Source organism: Perna viridis, chromosome 5 (assembly GCF_037379345.1).
Source record: "Perna viridis isolate PV_CMFRI_1.1 ecotype Kerala chromosome 5, ASM3737934v1, whole genome shotgun sequence".
Lineage (NCBI taxonomy): Eukaryota > Metazoa > Mollusca > Bivalvia > Mytilida > Mytilidae > Perna > Perna viridis.
Genome location: NC_142449.1, coordinates 36477492 through 36499429, shown reverse-complemented (window position 1 = coordinate 36499429; position 21938 = coordinate 36477492). Strand labels below are relative to the sequence as shown.

The following is a 21938-nucleotide window of genomic DNA, read 5'->3' as shown; positions in this document are numbered from 1 at the left end:
GTTGAATAAATCTGTTTTCATGGTGCTGATGGATACACCATAACGATCCACGAGTTCATGATGACGACCATAAAACTTCTGTAGTGATGACTTCAATCTTGTAGCAACATAACCCTGTTCCAGAAGCCTATTTGTTAGAGTTCTAGCGCGATAGAAACAGTCTGCGTAGTTTCGGCAAGCTCTGGCATAACTATGAGTTGTGATATGAACACTCCATACGCAGGAACCGAAGGGATGTTGCCACAGATGAAAGGAAAGTTGACAATTCTGAATGAAAAGTCATCCCGTTTGTCGTAATAGTTTTCCTTTACCATCGATTTCCAAGTGTAGGCCAAGATATGAGGCTGACTTCACAGTGTCTGTAGTATCCTTTATCTCAAGTTCTTTTGGGTAGATGCGATGTATTAAATCCCCGAAATGTTTGATTGTTTGAAGATAATACGTCATCTATATAGCGAAACTGAGATTGAAGGACCTAGCCAAACAATATTCTTTCTTTCTGATCTGATCAGCTATAAAGTCAGCCTCATAAGAGGAATAGGAATAAGGAATAGGTCAGCAAGTAAAGGAGCACAATTTGTTCCCAATGGAATGCCGACCGTTTGTTGAAAAACGCGTCCACCACACTGGACAAATATGTTGTCGATTAACAATTCCAGCATTTTGTAAACATCTTCCTCTGTATATTTGGAAGATGATTTGGAATTATTTCTTACAAAGTATGAGGAATCTCTACCAAGAACTATGTATTTGTATCTAGGTGTACCATCTTTTTTGGAAAAACCAACGATGTATAATGTTTTTAAGTCGGGATTTTAACTGAGTATGGGGAATAGAAGTATACAGTGTTGAAAAAACATAGGTTTTAATGCTATTATATTCAGATAATAGTCTTGAACTGATTGTCTCCAAAAGATCTTCCGAATTTTTCAGGATCCACATTGAATTAATACCACTACGGGAGTAACAAGTGTTGTGGTAGGACTGTAGACCCTCTTTGACAGTTGTGAGTATAGAAGTTAAAAGTTTTGAAAGAGGTTTGGTGGTACATTTTGCAGATCTATCTATGAAACGTTGTTTGTATGGATTCTTGTGGGTTTTAGGAATCCAGTACATAGACGGTAAATCACAATCATCGTCCTTGGTAGAGAGACCAAAAGAGGATAGCACTCTGACAGAGAATCAATGTCTTCTTGTTCTCGTTTTATCCATTTTCTTGCATAGTCCTCGACGGCATCCAATATAGCTAATATAAAATATTAGCTAAAATCCGTTAAAAACCGTCATTTTTTGTCTTTGAATGGAAATAAGTAACAAAGAGTCGTCCGACTTTTTTGATCCAACGCAGATTTTTGTAAGCCTTATCATATGGCAAAAGAAAAGTCAGGTCAGAAATTATACAGAAAAAAAATTCAAGGACACAAAATTTAATCCTAAAGAAATAGTACCAATAAAAAGCATTGTATGGAAAGCCCTATAATTCTAAAACAAAGGGAAATAACTCTTTGGTCTTCATTTAATTTAGTTGATTTGTTGGTTACTTAGAAAAATTAATATCCTGTTTTGTCCACTTTTGAAACAGAAAACTCCATGTCTCTCTGACAGCATAATGAGTTAAAAATTGCATTATTTTTTTTAATGTTTGGATAAGTTTCCTGTATGCCAGTCATATCAGATGAACTGCCTGGTTTCTAGACTATCTCTTAAATACTTATCTTAAATACTTTTTTATGTACCATGCGACCAGTAATTGAACATCAGAACATATTTATGTAGTTTCCCAGGCGAAGAAATTTATAAACATGTTTAATGTCATTGTTACATCGGTTTGTTTCCTAACTGCCCTGTTCACTATATATGAGTCATGACGCTATCAGCTTAGCTATTCTTTCTAGGGAAGTAGGGGACATTTAATTGTGCCAACGGTTCACTTAGACCTAATGATCCCAGTAGACGATATGCCAAAGTTTTTGATAGTTTGTAAGTTTATCATTTTCTGGTTTTTTATTATTATTATTATTATTATTATTATTATTATTATTGATGTTATATCTAGTTTTTTCTTTATTTGTTTGCTTTAACTTTAGAGTTTATTTATTTATATATTTAACTTACATACAATTTGATTTGGCACAAAATAAATATCTATCAATGCCCATTAAGTTAAAGGAATAAAAATACTGGTATGAATGCAAACAATGTTACATTCATTGTACATGTATGTTTGTATGCAGTAGTGGTTCTGTGGGTTGGTTTCTTCCTTCTTCATTGAACGTTTTAAATCTGTGCAAAATAAAAATTGATGAAAATGAGCAAATAGCACCCTGTACTCTCTTTATAAATCTCTGAATTTGACATCCTTTTAAAAGTTTTTGGATACCACCGTTGTCTCCCAAAAACCAAATTGGCGAGTCTATTTCAAATAACAAATCAATTTTTACTCTTTTCGTCAAGGTTTTCATCTTCCATAAACTACCAGAAAAACTCAATATGTATTTCTGAGAAAGGACAATGACGCTTTCAAAAAATCTTACGGTGAAATTCATATGAAGTGAACTCTTCACCTGAAATAAACATTAAAATAAAATTTCACATAAAAATTACTTGACTTTCATGCAAAACAATGTTTTGTACCAGACCCCTGTACATGATTTATGCTCCATATTTTGATGATGATATTAAGTCACATGTATTTTTTTTTTCTGTTACCAGTGTCATTAGAGCTTCGTTATCCCTTTATGTTTCATCTTACTGTGGTTTTCCTTTACTTCCCTTATAATGGCTTTACAGAAATTTGAATACTTAACGGTAAATTTAATGTAGTTCCATTTTTTTCAAATTTAGGCCATGTTTAATTCAATTCAAACTTCTCTTTATTTGATATGAAAGTGTAAGATAACATTTTTTTATATCATATTTAAAGCTTTAATAGTTTGACTCCGCTATCAAATATGCTGCCGAACTGGTGTATAACTACTAGTCGGGCTGCATATAAGCTGGTTGTGTAAGCAACCCGCTGTGACAATCAATTTATGGTGAATATTATTGATCCGACGTTGATTACACACGACTTTCCAATCATGTTTTAATATATACAGTATTAATATTTTTTCAAGTGTTGATCACTTTAACTTTGTCTCTGCATTTATGCATTTAATTTAATATCTTAAGTCTTTGGCATGGTGAACGAAAAAAAAAACCGAAAGTCTCCAGGGAAGTAAACTGATTTTACATAAACATTACTTCAATGAACCAAACACGAAATGTTCTCAAAAGATTTCGATGAAGTCTAGTTCATACAGCTTGGCCTTTCCTGTTTCTGAAATATCCGGATCTTCATTTTTCGGAGCAGTTCCAATAAGCAATGTCCCACTTTTAGAAAATGTCATGCTGCAAAGTTCAGTTATTCCAATGGTCTGCGTATCAAAATATGTCAGAAAGTCCCCAGAACTGTTCAGTAGATGTAAAGTATTAGTGCTATAATCACAAAGGAGAATGTTATCTAAGGGTGTCCGTTTGATGTCTAATGGTTTGAATAAAGTTCCATTCCCATGTAGGTCTGGATGCCCGGTGTATGTGTCAAAAGCTTCTTCATCTCCTTTCAACACTACTACTTTTCCATCTTTTCGGTCTGAAAGCCAGTTTACCACAAATATGTCTTTTCTAGTTTCCCTTGCTCGTTGAATCTCATAACAATCTAGCGGCTATCAGGAATCGGGAATGAGTGGAAATTTATTATTTATTATCTTGTTTTCCTTGGTGACATGTACTGCCAATATATTGAATGGACTGGTATGGTATTTGGAATCGTTTATGCTTCCATTGTCACACTACAAGATTTTTATAGTCGATGTTGTGTCGGCAATTAAAACTGAGTTGTCTGAAAACGACTGAATATCTGCAGCGACGATAGAAATTTCAATTAGTTTTGAGATAGCTTCCCTATTTAGCTTACAGATTATCACAGTCTCAACATAAGTGCCACACAAGAAAACTATTCCAGTTTCAGTAATAGCTAAATGATGACATCGGTTTAATTCTGTAATAAACTTTTTTCTCAACACTAAACTCAAACTTTTAACTTGTACTTCCCTGCTGTCGTCTAGTGTTCCGAAGAAAGCTTGTGTGATATTCGCAGGAGTAGACTTAACCATCAAATTGGGGAACACATGCATGTTGTCTTCCAGACTTTCTAATAAATAGTCAATACTATTTTAAGAAGGAACCGTCCTGGCTGTCAAGCGTTTTAATCATTTTTTTTCTCATTTTTTGCAAGAGCTGATATTTTCTTTCATCAAGTACTTTGGACATGGTTCATTTTATCTCATCTCTTTTTTTCTTGACTAATGCTGATACATTCCTGGCATACATTTCGCCAGCTTTTTTCCATGTTTCTTTGTGACCTTGAACTTTCTGTAAAACTTTGTCATATTCATTAGCAGTTTCTTTTGAAATGTTTTTGGTTTGTTTTTCTAGTTCCCTTTTCTCGATTTCAATATTCTTCATTCTCTTTTAGTTTTTCCGGGTTTTTTCTTAGGTAATTATCCTTAATCTCAATAAAGTCATGACCTTTGTGACCCTGAGCTATACAAAACAGGGCACAGAAGCAGTTAATATGATGAGCAATAAATGCAACAGGTTTGAGTCTCGTGACGTCTGCATTTAATGTCTGAAAAGTCAGGTTCAATACTTTGATTGGCTAAATCCTTTATACCTACTACTCAATGGTCCTTGGCATTTTTGAATTTCGGGTGAATCTTTTCTTTGCAATTATTACACATCAGCAACTGACATTCTAGGCATTTCCACTTCAGTGTTTGGTTAACTTCGCACAGTTGACATAAAGTTATATCCAGAGACTGAAAAAACGATTTTGACATAGCCATTTTGAGTATAGCAGTTTTAACCCTTTCCGGTGTAATCTATTCAGGCACATTAATCACAAATATTGATTTATTTTGTGTATCGTACGTCATCAAGATCAGGTCAAGATATTCAAATCAGCCCAACATTCTATATATGGTGTAAGAATCTTGGTTGCCTTGATTATTCTTTTGCCACTGTGATTTACTATACACCATAAAAATCCTTGTATGAATTTACAATCAATTTCACAATTTACAATTTGATTTTTAACCTAATTGAATATGCAGAACAGAAAAATGGCATTTCTCGTTAAAATTCCAAGTTTTTGTTTTCAGCGTTGGTTGACCAGATTAAAACAAACTGATGATGGCAACCGATCCCTTGCTTAAGTGGGTCAAAATTTACAATGACAATTTTTTTCGACATCTTTGAAATAGATGGATATCCAAGCTCCGTGTATAGAAACAAGGCTTAATATTTTGCCCACCGGACATGGGCTGACTCAGTACTATACCCAAATTCATTTGCAATGATACCAACTAAATTTCTGGATTATGTATAAGATTATTTTAAAAATAGTTCAATACATGTCTAGAAAAAGTGATAAGATTGAAAAAAGCAACAAGTAGATTTTTAAGTATATCTATAATACATGTATATTGAATTCGTCTCCTTTCAGGTTACACCTGCTTCATATCATTTTAACTGAGTATTTTTGTATTAGTAAAAGATTCTACATACATATCATATAAGTGGATCATCTCAGCTTTATACCTTTAAATGAAAAAAATATTACTAATTAAAGCATACCAGTGGTTGAATATTTCATAGCTTACTTGGCTAATTGTATTAAATGCATTTGCATGATATCGTCATAAAATCATACATACAAAGTAACAAAAGCAAATGAGCAACTCGAAGTCCACTAAAAACTGGGAGCATGAAACACTTTAAATGATACATTAGGACGCTTACCCTACCTGTGCACCTCGTCCATGCTCCCAGTTTTTAGTGGAGTCCGAGTTGCTCATTTACTTTTGTTACTTTGTATGTATGATTTTAGTTACTTTATGTTCTTTGTTGTGTGTGTCTGTTTTCCATGTCTGGTCTTTGTCCCTGGATTACATTCTTTTGATTATCGCTATAACCTTGGTTCCCTTGATTACTCTTTTTGATTAGTTTTTTTCTGAATGAAGCATTGACTTTGATGTAAAATGAGCATTGAAGATTTGAACAAAATGGAATGGTCACCTGTAAAGCCAACTTAAACAACTATAAACTCTTGACAGCCTGAATCGCTCACCTATTTACATCATTTCTGCAATTTTTTAATTATCTTGGTTATGCATTTGAAAAACTATATGCCAAAATGTGTTTCCGAATACAATTTCAATGACGACTTTGAGCCATACAAAAAGTGAACCCTTTTTAGTGTTCCCAGTCAAATGCTTAAATTGCTTCTGGTGGTACCCTCTATCTTTCGAAAAGAGCCCCTTAACCGTACTTGGTAAAAACAGTGTATGCAATTCCCTCTACCTTTTGTTCATTTATATGTAGCTTAGTGCATTCGTCAAGGAATAGTTTTGGTAGTACATTCTTGCAAAAAGGGAGAAAATCATACTTCCACATTTTACATAAAAAAATAGGTTCTTATACGAGTCTCTTTTGAAGAACACCACCACAAGTGTGAGAAATTCCGTCATTTGACGTGTGGTGCTGTGAAAGAGTAATCAAGGGAACCAAGGTTATAAGCTGAAAAGAGTAAAATGACGAAGAATTTCTCACAGGAGTGAAAGAAATCCAAGATCTTCAATAGCTGACGAGTGTAAGAACGAATTTCTTTTGTTTTACAGCCAAAGGTGTGGAATTTTAATAAAGGCCAATGAGTAATTTGCATAAATTTTAATACTTAGTACTAATTTATTCTACCAATGACAGACACGGTCGCGTGCACCTGTCTGTCATGTCTGTCATTGAAAAAACAGCAAGAAAGAAGAAAGTGTTAAATTATATACAGTCTTCCTATTTGTAAATGGCCCTATCGATAGAACAATTCATCATTTATAACTTTTAAAGCAGAATATCAAAATATAACAGAAATAGTAAAACTGAGAAAGAGATGGGTTGTTTTTTTAAAACTAATGCATGTGGATTCTTATTGATTCATTTAACTGTAAACGAGAAACTAAAAAATCTTAATTGTATTTTTTTCATTCACATAAACAATGTAACTGAGAATGAGTATTTTTAAGCCTTATACACATGTATAAATTTATTATTTTGAATGAAATGGTTGATCACATTAATGTACAATAAATGTTATAACAATTTCTGTTTCATTGTAAAATAAGTATAATTTCACAGATACTTTATACACTTTATACATGTGTAATTGTATAATTAAGCAGGTTAGAACATGCAAACATGTTGTTTATTTAACAAGAGTAATCAAGGGAACCAAGGTTATAGCGGTAATCAAAAGAATGTAATCCAGGGACAAAGACCAGACATGGAAAACAGACATACACAACAAAGAACACAAAGCAACCAAAATCATACGTACAAAGTAACAAAAGTAAATGAGCAACTCGGACTCCACTAAAAACTGGGAGCATGGACTAGGTGCACCGGTAGGGTAAGCGTCCTCTGCTTTTCTAGAAAGCTCTGGCATCACGTATGAGTTGTGATATAAACAGTCCATACGCAGGTGCTGAATGGATGTTGCCACAGATGAAAGGAAAGTTGACAATTCTGAATGAAAAGTCATCACGTTTGTCGTAAAGTTTCGTCAATAGTTTTCCTTTGCCATCGATTTCTAAGCGTAGGTCAAGATATGAGGCTGACTTTACAGTGTCTAGTATCCTTTATCGCAAGTTCTTTTGGGTAGATGCGATGTATCAAATCCCCGAAATTATGATTGTTTAAAGATAATACGTCATCTACAAAGCAGAAACTGAGATTAAAGGATCTAGCTAAATGATATTCTTTCTTTCGGATCAAATCAGCCATAAAGTCATCCTCATCGAGTTAAGCAATAGGTCAGCAAGTAAAGGAGCAAAATTTGTTCCCATTGGAATGCCGACCGTTTGTTGAAAAACACGTCCACCACACTGGACAAAGATGTTGTCGATTAACAATTCCAGCATTTTGTAAACATCTTCCTCTGTATATTTGGAAGATGATTTGGAATTATTTCTTACAAAGTATGAGGAATCTCTACCAAGAACTATGTATTTGTATTTAGGTGTACCATCTTTTTTGGAAAAAATCAACGATGTATAATGGTTTTAAGTCGGGATTGTAACCTAATATATGGAATAGAAGTATACATTGTTGAAAAATAATTTGTTTTAATGGTATTATATTCAGATAATAGTCTTGAACTGATTGTCTCCAAAAGATTTTTCAATTTTTTCTGGATCCACATTGAATTAATACCACTACGGGAGTAACAAGTGTTGTGGTAGGACTGCAGACCCTTTTTGACAGATGTGAGTATAGAAGTTTACAGTTTCGAAAGAGGTTTTGTGGTACATTTTGCAGATCTATCTATGAAACGTTGTTTGTATGGATTCTTGTGGAGTTTAGGAATCCAGTACATAGACGGTAAATCACAATCATCGTCCTTGGTAGAGAGACCAAAAGAGGATAGCACAGATTTATAGTTTTCCACAATCTCTGTTGAACGTCAGAACATATTTATGTTATTTCCCAGGCGAAGAAACATGATTAATGTCATCGTTATATAAACATGAGTAATGTCATCGTTATTCCAGTTTGTTTCTTAATCACCCTGTTCACTGTATGTGAATCATGACGCTATCAGCTATTCTTTCTAGGGAGGTATGGGACAGTTAATTGTGCCAAAGGTTCACTTAGACGTAATGATCCCAATAGACGAGCTGCAAAAGTTTTTGGTGGTTTGTAAGTGGATAATTCGTTTTCTGTATTATTTTTAGTTTTTCTTCCTTATTTGTTTGCTTATTTATATATTTAACTTACATACAATTTGGCACAAAATATATATTTATCAATGCCCATTAAGTTAAAGGAATAAGAATACTTGTATGAATGCAAACAATGTTACATTCATTGTACATGTATGTTTGTATGCAGTAGTGGTTCTGTGGGCTGGTTTCTTCCTTCTTCATTGAACGTTTTAAATCTGTGCAAAATAAAAATTGATGACAATGAGCAAATAGCACCCTGTACTCTCTTTATAAATCTCTGAATTTGACATCCTTTTAAAAGTTTTTGGATACCACCGTTGTCTCCCGAAAACCAATATGGCGAGTCTATTTCAAATATCAGATCAATATTTACTCCTTTCGTCAAGGTTTGCATCTTCCATAAACTACCAGTAAACTCAATATGTGTTTCCGAGAAAGCAAATGACGCTTTCGATAAAAAAAATCTTCAGGTAAAATTCATATGAAGTGAACACCTCACCTGAAATAAACATTGAAATAAAATTTCACATAAAAATCACTTGACTTTCATGCAAAACAATGTTTTGTACCAGACCCCCTGTAAATGATTTATGCTCTCCATATTTTTATGATAATAATAACTAACATGTTTTTTTTTCCTGTTACTATTGTCATTGCAGCTCCGTTATCCCTTTAATTTTCATCTTACTGTAGTTTTCCTTTAATTCATTTATAATGGCTTTACAGAAATTTGAAAACTTAACGGTAAACTCAATGTAGTTCCATTTTTTTCAAATTTAGGCCATGTTTAATTCAATTCAAACTTCTCTTTATTTGATATGAAAGTGTTAGATAACATTTTTTATATCATATTTAAAGCTTTAATAGTTTGACTCTGCTATCAAATATGCTGCCGAACTGGTGTATAACTACTAGTCGGGCTGCATATAAGTTGGTTGTGTAGGCAACCCGCTGTGACAATCAATTTATGGTGAATATTATTGATCCGATGTTGATTATACACGACTTTCCAATCATGTTTTAATATATACAATATTAATATTTTTTCAAGTGTTGACCAGTTTAACTTTGTCTCTGCATTCAATTTGATATCCAAAGTCTTTGGCATGGTGAACGAAATAAAACGAAAGTCTCCAGGGAAGTAAACTGATTTTACATAAACGTTACTTCAATTAACCAAACATGAAATGTTCTCAAAAGATTTCGATAAAGTCTAGTTCATACAGCTTGGCCTTTCCTGTTTCTGAAATATCCGAATCTTTATTTTTCGGAGCAGTTCCAATAAGCAATGTCCCACTTCTAGAAAATGTCATGCTGCAAAGTTCAGTTATTCCAATGGTCTGCGTATCAAAATATGTCAGAAAGTCCCCAGAACTATTCGGTAGATGTAAAGTATTAGTGCTATAATCACAAAGGAGACTGTTATCTAAGGGTGTCCGTTTGATGTCTAATGGTTTGAATAAAATTCCATTCCCATGTAAGTCCGGATGCCCAATGTATGTGTCAAGTGCTTCACCACCCTTCAACACTACTACTTTTCCATCTTTTTGGTCTGAGAGCCAGTCTACGACAAAAATATTTCCATTGTCAGTAGTGGCGAAATATCTAGGACAAGTGAACATATTTTTGACATCCTTGTCATATTCCCAAGTTTTTTCTAGTTTCCCTTGCCCGTCGAAACTCATAACAACTATGCGGCTATCGGGAATGAATGGAAATTTAGTATTAATTCCCCCTATTATGACCTTATTTTCCCAAGTGACATGAACTGACAATAAATTAAATGGACTGGCATGGTATTTGGAATCTGTTATGCTTCCATTGTCACACTGCAAGATTTTTATAGTTGATGTTGCGTCGGCAATTAAAACTGAGCTTTCTGAAAAAGACTGGATATCTGCAGCGACGATATGAATTTCATTTAGTTTTGAAATATTTTCCCCATTTAGTTTACATATCATCACAGTCTCTTCATAGCTATCACACAAGTAAACTGTTCCATTTTCAGTCATAGCTAAATGATGACATCGGTTTAATTCTGTAAAAAAACTTTCTTCTCAACAGTAAACTCATACTTTTAACTTGTACCTTCCTGCTGTCGTCTAGTGTTCCAAAGAAATCTTGTATATTTGCAGGAGTAAATTTAACCTTCAAATTGGGGAAAACATACATGTCCTCTTCTAGACGTTCTAATAAATAGTCAATACTAAGAAAGAAGAAGGAACCGTCCTGGCTGTCAAGCAATTGGATCATTTTTTTCTCTTTTTGTAAAGTACTTTAGACATGGTTCTATTTATCTCATCTCTTTTTTTCTTCACCAATGCTGACATATTCCTCGCATACATTTCGCCAGCTTTTTTCCATGTTTCTGTGTGATCTTGAACTGTTTGCAAAACGTTGTCATATTCATTAGCAGTTTCTTTTGCAATATTTTTGGTTTGTTTTTCTAATTCACTTTTCTCGATATCAATATTCTTCATCATCTTTTTTAGCTGTTCCGTTTTCTTAAGGTAGCTATCCTTTATCTCAATGAAGTCATGACCTTTGTGACCCTGGGCAATGCAAACGGGGCACATAAGCAGTTCACAAGATGAGCAATAAATGCAACAGGATTGAGTCTCATGCTGTCTGCATTTAATGTCTGAAAAGTCAGATTTAGTACTTTGACTAGCAATTTTTCCTAAATCCTTAATGTCTACTACTCTGTGGTCTTTAGCATTTTTGAATTTCGGATGGATCTTTTCTTTGCAATTGTTACACATCAGCAGCTGACATTCCAGGCATTTCCACTTTAGTGTTTTGGTTAACCTCACACAGTTGACATACATTTATATCCTGAGACATAAGAGTTGATTTTGACATCACCATTTTGAGTAACCACAATAATACTAACTTTATTTCTGAATAATACACAAGATTATAAAGTAGTTGAATAAAGTTTTCATGTTCTTTGTTTTAATGATTTTATAGTTTTACCGTGTATTTAATTGTTGATAAAGGGTTCTAATGTCATATCAGTGGATCATTTCAGCTTTATACCTTTGAATGAAAAATTTAATAATATAATAGTTGTTAAAATGACTAAATACTTAAGCGTACCAGTAAACGACCATTTTTTGTCTTTCTTCACTACCTGTATCAAAGCAGTTACCCTTAATTAGTACTAGCTTTGAAGATTTGAACAAAATAAAATTATTACCTGTAAAACTATACCTAACAACTATAGGATCTATCCATCAAGCCTGAATCGCTCACCTGAAAAAATCAAAATCCTTTGTTCATGTTATTTGATAAAAAAAGTAAAGTAAATTATTTAAGCAGAATCCCACTTACATTTTCAGTCTTTGTTATTCAATAGCAAAGACATATGCCAAAATGTGTCTCCCAACACCATTTCCTTGACAACTGTCAGACTCACAAAAGAGGATCCTTTGTAGTTCATCGGTTGAAAGCTTAAGCTTCTATTGGACATCTTACACAATCAAGCAGAAACCTCTTGTAGAAGTCTTCCCTTTTAAACTTTCTGCAAAGCGTAGTAAACATATGCTCAGTACTAGCTGAGATATAGGCCAATATCTGTTTCCCATAGGATTTCAATGCAGATTTGGTCAACCTATAAGCCACAGAAGCCATACAAAAATGAACATTCTGAGAACTGAGGTTTTCAAGGAATAAAGTATGGGAAACATTCTCTTTCAAAAATGAAAGCCCCTAAAAGGATTCTAATCATACTTGGTAGGAATAGTGTATGGGATACTCTCTAGCTTTTGTTCATAAAGATATGCATTTGTTTAGGATTAGTTTTGATAGTATTTTCTTGAAAAAAAGGGAGATAATCCAACTTGTACAGTGTTAACTTATCCACAGTCTTTCTATATTTTGTATTTGTAAATGGCTCTATCAGCAGAACAAAAATAGCATTTATAACTTTAAAAGATAGCAGAAATAGTCAAACTGAGACCAACAAATGACCAGGATTTTCTGAAATTTTATCACATAAAATATTTTTGGTGGGGTTTATCCAGTTTTACTGTAAAGATGCAAAAATGTAAATCATCTCATTAAGTATACTTGGACCATTAATGGATCCAGAAATTTTAAATAGGGGGTGCTGCAATTAAGATGATTTAAAAAGGAGGGGCCAGGCTATAATTTGCTCATTTCTGCCAATTATTTTCACAAATTTAACCATATTTATCAGTCAAATTTGGGGGTGGGGGGGGTCTCTGGATCTGTCACAATTTAGGGTAGGTGATAAAATCTCTTAAGAACAAATCTACTTCATAAATCAAATAAATAAAAGTTAACAATGTACTTATTGTCTGTATTTTGTCTATTATCAAGAGTGTCAATGGAAATTCCAGGTGATAAGGGAGCAACCATTTGATTTTTGATTTGGCTAGGATCAAAATTGAAATAAAAAAGCAGGATGCATTTGGTAGAAGAAAATGAGGATCTGGCTTAAAAACAAAGGACTGGCTAGAGCACAAAATAAAAACCCAGGTCAGAAATTATACTGAACAAATTCCAGGACACAAAATTTGATCCAAGTTCATTTACTGTTTTTAAGGGGTTGCCATTTCTTTCTTTGCCGTATTCTTGGAGTTTGCCTATATGTCTATAACCTGTGAGTTTGATTATTTCCCTTTTTACAAGAATGTACCAATCGAAACCCCCAAAATTAATCCTAGCTTTCCATTGGTAGTACAAGAGCTTCATTCACTGGATGCCCAATGTATGTGAACATCATGTTAATGCTTGTTTCTGACCTCTCTTTTGCCCCTAATTCCTAAATGGTTCAAGTCACAACCTTCAAAGTTAAACCTAGTCTTCCTTTTGTGTTATGACACCTTTTGGTACAGTTTCAAAGAGATCCATTCACATTTACTTGAGTCATTGTCTAGACATCATGAAAATGCTTCTTTTGACCTTTTTTGCCCCTAATTCCTAAATGGTTAAATATACAATCCCCAAATTCAATCTAAGGCTTCTTTTCATCTTATAACACCTTATAAAATAAAGTTCTATACACATATACTAAAGTTACTGTCCGGATATGAAGCATCTTAGGACGACAATGACACCAATGACAACACCATTATACAGCTGCTATTTTTCCTGTAGTACAAAAATGACATTAGTGGCATTAATGAAGGATGACTGCATACTGAATTTGTTATTGTTATTTGTTATTTAATCTGTGAATGTACGATAATATGTACATGTGTACAATACTGTACTCACAACAATACAATGCTACTATTTATTGATAACAGACCTTAAGTATAAAGCAACATTTGATTCTGTACTTAGAAACAATACACTGTGTTCACACTGTTCATACTTGTACATACATGATGTTAGTGAAATATAAATGTTTGTGGCCCACAAATTTTGATGGAGCACCGATTTACAAGTAAGACCTACAATCTGATATGTCACATTGTCCACAAGGGTAAGAACACTGTATTTATAGTTCAAAATGTGACAAGTACACATTGGCTAGCCATGGCGTATGTCTATTCTCTTAAATAGTTAGTTCACACATAACTAGTTCATGCTGGCTGATCATCTCCTCTCAAAGCTCTGAAAGTGTTTATTTCATTTGGAAAAACTTTTGTCAATTCAACTAGCAGACAAGCTTTGAATCTCTGAAAAATATAAGGATTTTGTAATCTTAATATCATATAGTTGATAGAAAATGGTGGTCATACATTTACACATGTAGAATCTAAGAACATACAAATTAAAAAAAAACAACAAACATGCTTAGTTTCCAGTCAAATGTCTTGTTTCTGTTTTTCTAGTGAAAGCTTGCTTGCCTTGAGTGGGAGGACTTAAGTATCAGTCTTTATAAAAATCAGACAGGCAGTGACTCATGCAAGTCAAAAACCCACCAAGTTTACTTTTATTTCTTAATCAGAAACACTTACCACATATTGAACCACTTAATTTGCAATTATGAGATAGAAATTTTATAGACTGTGTATGAAATTTGTACTTTGAAAGAGTTATCATTTGATGTTCGTGATAATGATTTGATTTGATTCACTTGAATTAGTATGAGGTACATGTAAATGTATGGTTTTCTCAAAAATACAGATCTGAAAATAGAAAGGACTATTATTACACCAAAATGTAGCATAGGAAGACCAAACTGCATGATTTGTTTGGTGGATTTTTCTACATCACGAATCACCTCTACAATAGTGTCTGAATTTTATCTGGACTGGTCCCTAAATATGAATATTGGCAAAACTTGTACCAAAAACTTTATAAAATTGGTTGTCACTGCTCCTTGGGCAAGCACACACTGCATTTAAGAGGTTATGTTGAATGGTTGAACAATATTCAGAAATAAGTCATGATTTTTTACCCACTACTACAACTTAATCAATTGCATGTTAAATATAGTAGTGAATTTGAATTGATATCCTGAAACACGAAAAAATAATTTGACATAAAGAACAACCATTTAATTTTTATTGGGGGGAAGCTAGAATCAAATTTTCTATCCTGTCTTTTTATTTTCGAGAAAATTTAGGCCATGCCTTTTTTTCCTTCGATGCTAAGCACCAAAATTTTTTTTTTATATAACCAAAAAATATTAGGGTATTAATAGATCCCACCGTTTCATTTTTTCTTATGACATGTCCTAGCTTTGAATTTCTTGAAAATCTTAATCCTGCATCATATAATTTTAAATTTGTTTCTAGCCCTCCCCCAATCCCCTCCCCATAATAATCAAATTGTAGTTCCCTTACCATAGTGTGGGTGACTCGCTTTGTTTGTTTTGCTAACATATATATATATATATAGTCCTAAATGTACCTTTAGATTGTCCATTTTTCCCTTAACTTGTTCATTCTTTGCAAGAGTTTTCTCTAAACAATCCTTCGTATACAGATTTGGATTCTTCCCTTGGTCAATATAACTACAACAGAATAGATCTCATATTTAAAATAGTCCTACCAACCCCTTGGTCAGTATAACTACAACAGAATAGATCTCATATTTAAAATAGTCCTACCAACCCCTTGGTCAGTATAACTACAATAGAATAGATCTCATATTTAAAATAGTCCTACCAACCCCTTGGTCAGTATAACTACAATAGAATAGATCTCATATTTAAAATAGTCCTACCAACCCCTTGGTCAGTATAACTACAATAGAATAGATCTCATATTTAAAATAGTCCTACCAACCCCTTGGTCAGTATAACTACAATAGAATAGATCTCATATTTAAAATAGTCCTACCAACCCCTTGGTCAATATAACCACAATAGAATAGATCTCATATTTAAAACAGTCCTACCAACTTGACAAATACACTGTTACTTAGGTCTGAAATTATTTACAACTACATACATGTATATGTGTAATGTTACTTATATCATGCACAATGTGTTGCAGGCTAGGTTGTGAAAAGTCCATGCAAAGAATACCCCACTTAACCATTCCTGTCAAATTAAGTTGAACAAAAAACAAAATGTACATAGTAGATATTAGGAAGGAACATCCTGGAAAGGACAGACCAATTGAATACAAGACACAATATGAAAGCAACATACCAAATATCAAAGCATTGTCTCCAATAGAAGTTGAGAAGTCCTCCAAACTTAGTGTTTAAACCCACCCTATATGCAAATTAGTATAATACACTGGAAACAGCTTTGTTGATTTGTAAAGAGTAGTGCTTGTGCCAGTTGTGTGTATCAGAGCCTATAAGGTAGTGAAGTGATACATTGTATGTAGAAATCAGGAAGTCTTTACAGGTCTGCATGGGAGGTTGTACTGACTGACTATACATGTAAAACTTTATATATAAAACAATATAGCTTATTAACTATGCTATCCAGGATGTGAATATTATAACAAGGCAAGAACACTACTAATAAATAAACTAGAAAATCTGCCAGCTATACTCACTAACTTGATACTCCCACTCCCCCCTATTTGATAGCATGCACCTTGATTTGGATCAAAATCTAAAATAGGAATATGTAATAAAGATTCTGTTAAAGTTTCATTGACTTCCATTCAGTGGTGTTTATGTATGAGGAGTAAGGGATGAGGGATGGGAAACCCAGTGTCCCCATATTCATACATGTTTTGCTCTAAATGAAACCTCCAAATTTACTTGAAGCAAAATCTAAATAGGTGGTGTATAATAAGAACATGTAATAAAGACTTGGTGACAATTTTATTAAATTCCATTTGGTGGTGTATCAGATCAATAAGAGGCTCTCAAAGAACCTGAATTGCTCACCTGGCAAACCATGCCTTATTAACTAATAGTAAGTAAATGTATCTGTATGACCAAAAAATTGCATATATTGATGAATGCTGTAAGTTCAACTGAGCACTAAAGGCACTGTAAAAATTAAAATGGCTGTAACTATACTGAAAATGGCCGTCCAGTACAAATTTTCATCAACACCAATCAACGTACATACAAAATACCATGTTTTCTACTGAAAACAAGCATCACTGAATCTGCGCAACTGGTGAAATTGGCTACAAATGGCAGCCATTTTGAAAATGGCCACCTTAAAAAATGTCAATACTGCCAGTGAACTCAGAATATCATGTTCATCTTATCACTAGCTTTCATCTTCCTTCTTCCTCTGCAGTTGAGGAAAAAAAGCAACAAAAAAAAAAAACAATTTGACCCCTATGTTCTATTTTTAGTGACAAAGGCCATGTTATTCAACTGTGAAAAATTTTCAAGGATCAGTTTGTGCAGGATACCCTAAGGAACAATTATGCCAACTTTCGTTAAATTTTTCAAATGGTTTCAGAGAAGAAGATTTCTAAGTTGAACACATGAAAAATAATAAAAAAATCTGTTTCAAGGTACATGACGCCTACATGTTCTATTTTTAGTAATGAAGGCTGTGTTTTCAACCGATAAAAAAATTAAAACAATCAGTTTATGCAGGTTACTCTAGGGAACAATTATGCCAACTTTCATTCAATTTTGTCGAATGGTTTCAGGGAAGATTTTCAAAGTTGTACATGTATGTGAAAAACAAAAAAAAATCTGTTTCAAAGGCCATAACTCCTACATCAGTTGACAAATCATTTTGAAAATTTCAGCATAGGTCTGTCTTCTGAAGAACTTTGCTAAATTCACTGGCTTTCGAATTATTTGCAAAAACCTGTATTTTGAGCCCTATATTCTATTTTCAATAACAGTGGCTATGTTTTTCAATGTTTCAAAAATTTTAAACAATCAGTTTGTGCAGGATATCCTAAAGAACAACCATTCCAAGTTTTATTCCAATTATTCAAGCAGTTTCACAGAAGGAGATGCTTGAAATTATAGACTGAAGTCTTCAAAGTCGCTAATTGTGAAATATTCTATGCCACTGATTTTGGCTTGCTTCCAAAATCTGAAATGGCACAAATGCAATATGCTCTAAATTGAATGACTTCCGCTAGAATCTTGGTTCCCTTGGTATGATTGCATACTCTTTCTTAACCGTGATGACCGAAAGTTTTTCAATCAAACCAACCGGTTACCAGGAAGTGCGGGTAATGTTTTCCTCTCAAACTTTGAGTGAACTCTGGGTCACTTATGATATTGACCAGAAAATCAGATTAGGAACAAGATTAAACAAGTGGCAATGGCTATATATATCAGGGGACTGATAATGTAAACGACTTATATAGTCAATTGTAACGAGTCCCTGTGTCTGAATTGGAAACTGGGTAATGTTCAATGCTAACTGATTATTTCATCTTTTAATGTAAACTACACTTCTCATCCAAGCAAAAAACACACATGTGTATGATATTTAAGAGGTACATTTTGATCACGCATGAAACTAGAGCTATAAAGACATGACAGTAAACTTGGCAACAATCAGCAGATTAATTGGAGTAGTAATACATAATTATGCAAATCATACAAATGTTTGCAAATGTATAGTACTGAAATTACGAGTGTAGGAAGTCGCTAACAATATTAGGGACTTAAAAAGCTGAAGACGACAACGGACAACAGATGCAAAGTGATCACAATAGCTCACACGGCCTTTAGGCCAGGTGAGCTCAAAATTAGTAGACCTATGTGTGCCAGAAGGAAGAAAGAGTATACAGACAGGAAGAAAGAAGGATGAACACTCCTATCATTATTATACAATGTAGGTAACATCCCCCTTAAAGTAAGAGGTATAAAATTAGTTAAGTTTTTTCTGGTACCCTGAACTAATTTGCATAACATGCATAAAGAAGTGAAGTTTAGTTTTAAGAATGTCAGATGTACATGTATGAAAGCTATGGAAACAGTGAATCTATATGCACTACTGACTAGAGCAGACAGATGAGGTTCAGTACTCAGTAGCAAAGATCTAAAAACATCTGAATGACATATATACATGTCATACTGAGCTGGATATTGATACATTTCCTCATAAACATGCACTTACTCAAAAACTTCCAGTGGTACATTTATATCTGTCATGTGGGATTTCAGCTTATCTATTTCTTGCATACCAGTAATCATTTCATTCCTAAAACAAACGAAGTTAATGTTATGCAAAAATAAAAATATAATGTTAATAAACTTCAATACAGCAAGCTCACAGTCATAAGTGACTTGAATTATGTGAAGTATCTAATTCATAGCAAACTAATTTATTCACAATGATATATTTTTGTGATTTTTTTTCCCTTCTGAAATATGCAAAAATAGATTATTCACAAAGATAAAGTGGTTTACAGTGCACTTCAACTAAAAAATTGTACATTGTAGTATTATGTATAAGATTTTGGAAATAACTTTCATTTACGAAACATTATGCTAACAGTAACAAGAAATCTGTGAGTGGCAACTCACTAGTGATACCCCTGCTCTCAATAACAATAAAAGGAAAATAAACTAAGACCTCGGTAAACAGGAAATTTTTGTTGAATTTCTCTGAAAATGGATCTCACTAATGGCATACCTACAGGAAGAATGTGTTAAAATTTAAAGCCGCTCTGATGAGTAGTTGCTGAGAAGTTAGCAACAAAAATTTCAATTTTTAAAGTACACATTATAAAGTCACAAAATAAACAAAGTTGCTTTCATACACTTGTTTGTTTATAATATTGAAATTTTCTGCAATATAAAAGTCTGGCCTGGTCTGTCTTCTTTAGGCTACTATATAAGCTGGACATGTGTCCTTGATAAACAGGAAGTTGTTGTTGAATTTTTCCAAAAATAAATCACACCATATGGCACACATTATACCTACAGAAAAAATGTGTTAAAATTTCAAGCTCCTGTGATGAGTAGTTGCTGAGAAAACTGTGACAGAAAAAATGTTACAGTAACAGGAAAACAGGGAGACATGAACAAGGGTAGAACAGTTTACTCCTTTCTCCTTCAGATTAATTGAAAGCTTTGATGACGAAATTACAATGGATTTCATTTACAGTGTACATGTATATATGTAACTTACATCTCAAATTACTGATACTTAAAAATGAAATAATGCCACTTTTGCATTTTAGTTAACATTTTGAATAGGATTTCATGGGAAGATATTTCCATCATGGTTCACCCCACTGCCTGATTCTTACAGAAAAGCACAAAAACCATATTTTAGATGAATGTCAGTATCCTTCAGTACTTTCAGAACAACATGTACATGCAGATCTACAATTAAAATTTTACAAATGCAATCAGACTACAATGTACCAAATTGGTAATATTTTGTTTAAAAGTGGGAATATTTAATGTATTTTAATTACATATATATTCTCCAAAGAAAGTATGCTGTTTATTTCAATATCTAAATAGTTGCCAGCCTTCAATTAAGGCAGTGGCTACTCATCCATGCATTCGAGGATGGGGAGCCTCTTCAGGCTAATCGTCCTGACATCCGGTTTGAGTAAATAACACATGGAATCATGACAGAAATGCTTCACTTATGTTAGTAATGTGGAAATTGGGAGAAATTCATTTTATATAAATATATACAAAATGATACAAATACATATACAATAAAAGTTATTAAATCGTATCTGATGTAACAAATATCGATTAAAAAACATTCATAATTAAGACAAAATACACATTTAACATACTTGAAAGACAATTTTAAACAAATAATATCACCAGAATACAAATGCACATGTACATTGTATCAAGTGTCAGCACTGAAGTACATGTACTTTCTAGCACATTGAATATTTACATTTTTGTCCAAGATTTTATTACAAATTTTTTAAACATCTGGCAAAGACACATACAATGCATCAACTTTAACACCAGACATCATAACTTTTGTTACTTGTTCTGTGTCTGACCAAAAAAAAAATCTGTCCATTTTCAAGCACAGCCACAGGGGCTTGCTTCCATTATCAAATATGCAGCCCAACTAGTATATAACACAAATAGAAAACTGTCCAGTTTATTAAATGTGATCAAAGTTCACGAAGCCATTAATAGTCGTACATTTGCTGTTAAGTTTGACAATATTCGTAATGAATCAGGTGTTTTCGTTAAGATTCCCTATGTTATTGCCGCAAACTGGATGTGTGGATGATTAGCCTGAAGAGGCTCCCTGTCAACAACTGTATGGATGAGAAGCCACTTATTGCATTTTATTTGAGCCTGTAACTTTCGAAATAATGAAAATATACTTCCTTTGCAGGAGTTATATGAAATTAGTCAAATATTCCCACTTTTTAACAATATTTCATACACTGTAGACGTGTAGTTAAAGAACTTTTACTTTTTATAATGGATGAAAGCCCACCATATGAGGGATAGTACCAAACAGAGGTTAACCCTAATTTGAGGTTTGGTTTCCAACCTGTTTACCATTTTATTGGAAGTTTCTAACAGAAAAATATATTACATGTATATTAATCAATGTCAATGACAATGGTGTCCTCAACTGCTCAAGTGTGAATACGTCTAATTCAGTAATTAAGAGTAACTTACAGTTTTTTATTCAACACTGCTTGACTGTTAGGTTGTACATCACTGACTATTATTCCAACCTGACGAGTTGTTTCGATAAACATCTCAAGTTGATTCTCTAGAGCTTCGAAACGACTTGCTCTGTCACTCATTTCGGTGGTTTTAAAAGGGAGATAACTATACAAGGGGGAATAACTC

At 33.4% G+C, this 21938-nt stretch overlaps 1 protein-coding gene and 1 pseudogene across 1 annotated transcript; both read right to left on the bottom strand.

Moving 5' to 3' along the window:
* Nucleotides 1–9624: 9624 nt before the first annotated feature.
* Nucleotides 9625–11760, bottom strand: LOC148617285 (uncharacterized; annotated as a pseudogene).
* A 2305-nt stretch (nt 11761–14065) lies between these two features.
* Nucleotides 14066–21913, bottom strand: LOC148617284 (mediator of RNA polymerase II transcription subunit 10-like). The gene is made up of 4 exons (XM_088584875.1): nt 21762–21913; nt 19255–19338; nt 15648–15750; nt 14066–14467 (listed from the first exon to the last, which is right to left on the bottom strand). Exons 1-4 carry the CDS (start codon nt 21890–21892, stop codon nt 14372–14374), a joined length of 414 nt encoding a protein of 137 aa, XP_088441001.1. The 5' UTR covers nt 21893–21913; the 3' UTR covers nt 14066–14371.
* Between the last annotated feature and the right edge of the window lie 25 nt (nt 21914–21938).

Bases quoted from the DNA above. Each gene is read 5' to 3' on its own strand.
- LOC148617284 (XM_088584875.1), bottom strand. From the start codon at position 21,892: ATGAGTGACAGAGCAAGTCGTTTCGAAGCTCTAGAGAATCAACTTGAG. The intron at 15,751-19,254 runs GTAAGTGCATGT...ATTCTGTTGTAG, and splicing joins GTACCACTGGAAGTTTTTGA to TTATATTGACCAAGGGAAGA. The intron at 14,468-15,647 runs GTACATTTAGGA...TATATTTTTCAG, and splicing joins GAAAAATGGACAATCTAAAG to AGATTCAAAGCTTGTCTGCT.